The 4,778-nt window shown below is 36.7% G+C and overlaps 1 protein-coding gene across 1 annotated transcript; it reads right to left on the reverse strand.

The window, feature by feature from the left end:
- Positions 1-663: 663 nt before the first annotated feature.
- On the reverse strand, positions 664-1,368 carry LOC149255712 (uncharacterized). Its single transcript, XM_089457289.1, has 2 exons — positions 1,201-1,368; positions 664-1,080 (listed from the first exon to the last, which is right to left on the reverse strand). Exons 1-2 carry the CDS (start codon positions 1,326-1,328, stop codon positions 855-857), a joined length of 354 nt encoding a protein of 117 aa, XP_089313415.1. The 5' UTR covers positions 1,329-1,368; the 3' UTR covers positions 664-854.
- Positions 1,369-4,778: the final 3,410 nt, after the last annotated feature.

The following is a 4,778-nucleotide window of genomic DNA, read 5'->3' on the forward strand; positions in this document are numbered from 1 at the left end:
GGATGTTCTCGGTAGTGAGTTCCCAACCTGTCAATGTAGTCGAGCTCTCCCTGCTGAATCACAACAACCTTCTTACCAAGAAGCTTCTTCTTTATCTCTTCCTCAACTTGCTTGATTTCGGTTTCCACCTTGGCACTTTCCTTCCTCAACCGGGCTCTTTCATCAAAGAGCTCTTGAAGATCAAGACCACTTCGTTGGATCTCCTCATCAAGTTCATTGAGTTCAACATCTGTCGTACTTCCGCATTGGCTCTTGAGTTCTTCAAGTTCCTTCTTTAGTTCTGAACAGCTCTCTCGAATCTTCATGTTCTCGTCCTTAATCGAAACCCATTCTGAACTCCATCGACTCATATGTTCCAACACTTCGTACCGGAGAGCTTTAACTAACTCAGATTTTGATTGCTTTTAATAATTTCATCCATCAACTTTGCAGAGGGTTGCGACTATGAAATAAGCAGCGATTTCTGTCATGTATATATGTATAAAATACGCACAACTTGAGGCAATACGATAATTATTTTGCGGTCAACTGGTTTAGCCATGATTTAAGTACAGTGACTCAGATTTTGATTGCAAGAACAGAAGACATATAGCTGAGTCATAAATTTGCTGCAGTCTGGTTACATTCCCGTTGATTGACATTACATGAGACTAGATGGGCATCATTCCAATTCCAAAATGTAAGGAGAGAGAAAAATCTCAAAAGAGATTTGAAGCAATCGAGATTCCGTTCGGTCCATTGTCACAAGGATGACTACCAGATTCATATCCAGAGCCTTGAACAACTTTAACTCCTGTAAACTATCCAACCCAACCCTAAAAAACAGGGTGGAAAGACTGGGGCTCTAGATTCTTTCAAGCAGAGAGAAGAACATGACGTGGCCTATGATAGATCACCGTTCCCATCTTCTTCCGCATCTTTTGGCTTTTGCCTGATTTGTCATTGTCTTTCATCAAATCTCCTAGTTTAGATGACGATAATATGTTCTTGCTTTTGGGGATGGGCACGCCATCTTCTATACTGAAGTTCCACTCACTCTCCCAACGAGGTTGAGAACATGTAAAACACAAAACACTTACTCTGCAACACAAATCCAATCAATTAGATCAGAATCAATGTCTAAAAGTAACCCTATAAATTGAATATACAGACAATTAGGTATTGTTATGAAACAAATATGTTGGTGTGGGAGATGAAGACCTTGCGGGAATTATTAGTTGGCCCGGGACCAGCTGCTTCTGATCAGAACATGAATTTTGAGGTTCAGGATCAACGCCCAAGCACTCCTGGTCACGCGCCAAGGCTGCTGCTATAACTTGGGAATCCATAAAATAAAATGTATTTGCAATGAAAGAGATAAAACATATATCTGCTAAACGATGATTGCCTCTCCAAATAACGGGCCTTTTATGTTATTTGTTTCCCGAAAACCCAACAGATAGCTGGGAAGGAGACCCACTGTTTTGGCTTTTGAAATACAACAGGTGAGAAACAGATGGCGAACTGCGGAGGAGTACATCCGCACAACCACTAAAGGCAATACCGCTGGGGCCGCTTGTATTGCGTTATTATGGTATTAGCGCCCACCCACAACCGCCGTGTAAACCACACGCTGCTTACCGCGGCCAATATCACGCTGCTACGCAGCATTGAATGCCGCGGCAGGTGGTATAGAGGCCAGCGGATTTGAAACTCTTGTTTTGTGTAATGAATGCATGTGAGTGTGTACGTAGTCTGGTCAATCAAGGGATGTTAAGATGGGACGTTGAATCGCTCTCGAGTTTGGTTTTATTACCTGAAAATGTTAAGCAAGTTGTGATGAGGGTGGAGGGTGGAGGTTGGAGGTGATGAGGGTGGAGGGTTAGTTCGTTTTTGGAAGTTACTCAATACTGTTTACTTTTTTCTTTTCTTTTCTTTCTTTTTTTCTTTTTTTTGAATTGGGTTAAATGGCTATTGGACGGCTAATTTTTTTTTTTTCTTCTTCTTCTTCTTCTGTGTATTGAGTTGAGTTAAATATTTATTGGAGAGTTAAAATTCTCATTATTTACTTAAGGTTTAATTTTCATCAACTTTGTTGTGAAACATTGGAAAATGTCAAAAGAAGTGTGGGAGGAAAGAGAATGCATTTTTTGTTTTTCTCTAGAAGTGGAAACAGAAAAACATTTCATTTTATTATGTGAGGCTTTCAAAGACAACAGAGAAGTTATGCAGAGATGTTGACCGGTTTGTCCAGACGCTGGAAGCATTTATTTGGAAGTTTCACAGAAAAAGGGCCGAATTCATCAAGCAGATGAATAAGCAATTTGTACCATAGTAAGGCAAGATTAAATTTGAGGGTTATGGGTGCCCCAGGGTTTGATGGTGCTGAATCTATTTCCACGATAAAAAAAAGTCACTCAAACACTCCAACTACCTGATTTTTTGAAATCTTGGTTACAGTTATTAAACTTGAGGGTTATGGGTGCCCCAGGGTTTGCTGGCGCTGAATCTATTTCCACCATTAAAAAAGCCACTCAAACACTCCAACTACTTAATTTTTTGAATTTTTTTACTGGATTCCGATAAAAAAATTGTCATCCTGAGTATTTTGTTGAGTGGGTAGACAAAGCCATTTGTAATCAATAGAGAATGCTTTGTGAATTGTGTAGTGTTACATGTTCACAATAAAAGTTGTAAGCAAACCTTAAAAACAATCTGCGTAATAAAATAAAAATTTCAAATCTGAAACACTCATTAAATTTATTAGTTTCCTCAATTTTAATATTAATTTTTATCATTTAATGAATAAAATATTAAAAAACAAATTTTTTTTTGGGTAATTATTTGACAAACGAATCTCCCCCATCACAAACAACTTGCATAATCAAATTTCATCCTGGCTATACCAGCGACAAAGCCCTTTAAGGCTCCTCTGTCGACCGGTTTCCAGTGATGGTACGGGGAGGTCGGGCCCTCTGACGTGACACAGGAGCAGGCCTGGTATTTGTTCGTCAAATGAAATTTGAATGGCTGTTAAATTCATTGGACCGTAAATGTCTTTTTTTTTGTCAGATGTAAATGCATTGAACCTGTAAAACTCAAAACTTTGATTTTGCTTTCAACTTTATAAGATGTGGAGCTGAGCGGAGTTACGCGGAGTTACTCTTAACGATTTGATATGCTGATGAAACGTGTCGTTTGGAAAGAAATTACATAATCTGTGCAGTAATTCCAACTTGCGAATTATCAATAATGGTAAGTAAATAAGGTTGCAAATTGATAATGATGCATGAAAACGGGGCGACAGTTAAGAGGCAGGTACATTGCAAATTGGCAGGAGTCGGAAGTAAATAAGATTGAGAATTGACAGTTTCACGGAGCAAGAATGAAATTGTGACTATTTGGCAGGAGTGGGAAGTAAATAAGATTGAGAATGGACAGTTTCACGGAGCAAGAATGAAATTATGACTATATTTTTAAAAGAGTGGGTGAAAATGTATAAAAATAACTGAAGAGTAAGTGAAGTATGTATAACTATAACTGAAAAATTATCTAATTATATATATATATATATAATTTATTTTTTATTATATATGAACTTTATTTAAATAAATTTGATTTGTTTTAAATATTTTTTTGTTTCATATTTTTTTAAAAATATTTTTTTTACATTTCAAAATTATTTATATTAGTTAAATGCGTCTTAAGACCAAAAGAATGTATATCATTTGTGACTCAAATTGAATCATTACATTATTTTTTATCCATCTTGATGCTTTTAGAGTGGAAAAATGGGAGGAATTCACTAACAATCCCATTTTGGCAAATTGAGTTTTTAAACAAACCTTGCTTGCGCCAACCCCTCATGTTGCTCTACAACTCATACCTTTGCAACGATGCAAGAAAGACTTCAAACGAAATCAGAATATGCTACCCAAAAGTTGACTTTCTAGTTTTGACCACCATGGATGTCACATCGGCTCCATTGCTGGTGGAAAATTGGCTAGCCATGTGATCATGATGAAGAAAACTCTAGAGAAATCAATATTGTATCTCTAGTTAAAAATTGAAGAAGTCAAACTTAACCACTAGTAGGTTATTGAATTGTGTTATAATTCGGCCACTAAGAAGAAGAGAGATTCCATTCTATTCGACTACATTTTGTTCTATAGTTGAGAAGAGTACCTAAGAGTGGATACAAAGAGAGAAAACAGAGACAGTTTGTGTTCTATAGCAGCGTACAGGTCATATGTCTTACTTCTTTGTACTTACATCCATTTCTATTTAGAGAAAGAGAGAGAAGAATATGTCATCTTTCAATTTGGTTTTTCTCCCATAAGGGTTTCCAAATACATATCTTGTGGTAGTTTTTTTGTTAATGTTTATCTTTCACTCTTTTCTATTTTCTGTATTTTATATGTTGCATGCATAAGCATAAACAATAATTTAATAAATTCAAGGTTCTAAGGAAAGTTAAGTCCTCATAGTATGGATTTTGAATTTTCAATATATTTTATCTAATTTGTTGTGATGAATTATCCAATGGAATATCGGCAGGGCTGCCCACTCTCCCCTCTACTCTTCCTGATGGTCATGGAGGGATTAAGTAGGCTGATTTCGCATGAGAAAAGAGATGGGAGGTTACAGGGCCTCAAAATTACGGATCATGACAATTTATGGATCATATGGTATAAGATCAAGTTTCTTTAGGTATATTATAGGGAGTTGCCAGAAATCTAGATCAATTAAGCTAAAAGCCATAAAACCCTAGCCATGGTCAACGAATCTATTAATAACCC

This window comes from Pinus tabuliformis, chromosome 7, assembly GCF_031772625.1.
Source record: "Pinus tabuliformis cultivar Carrire ecotype Pingquan chromosome 7, CPIR1, whole genome shotgun sequence".
Classification (NCBI taxonomy): domain Eukaryota; kingdom Viridiplantae; phylum Streptophyta; class Pinopsida; order Pinales; family Pinaceae; genus Pinus; species Pinus tabuliformis.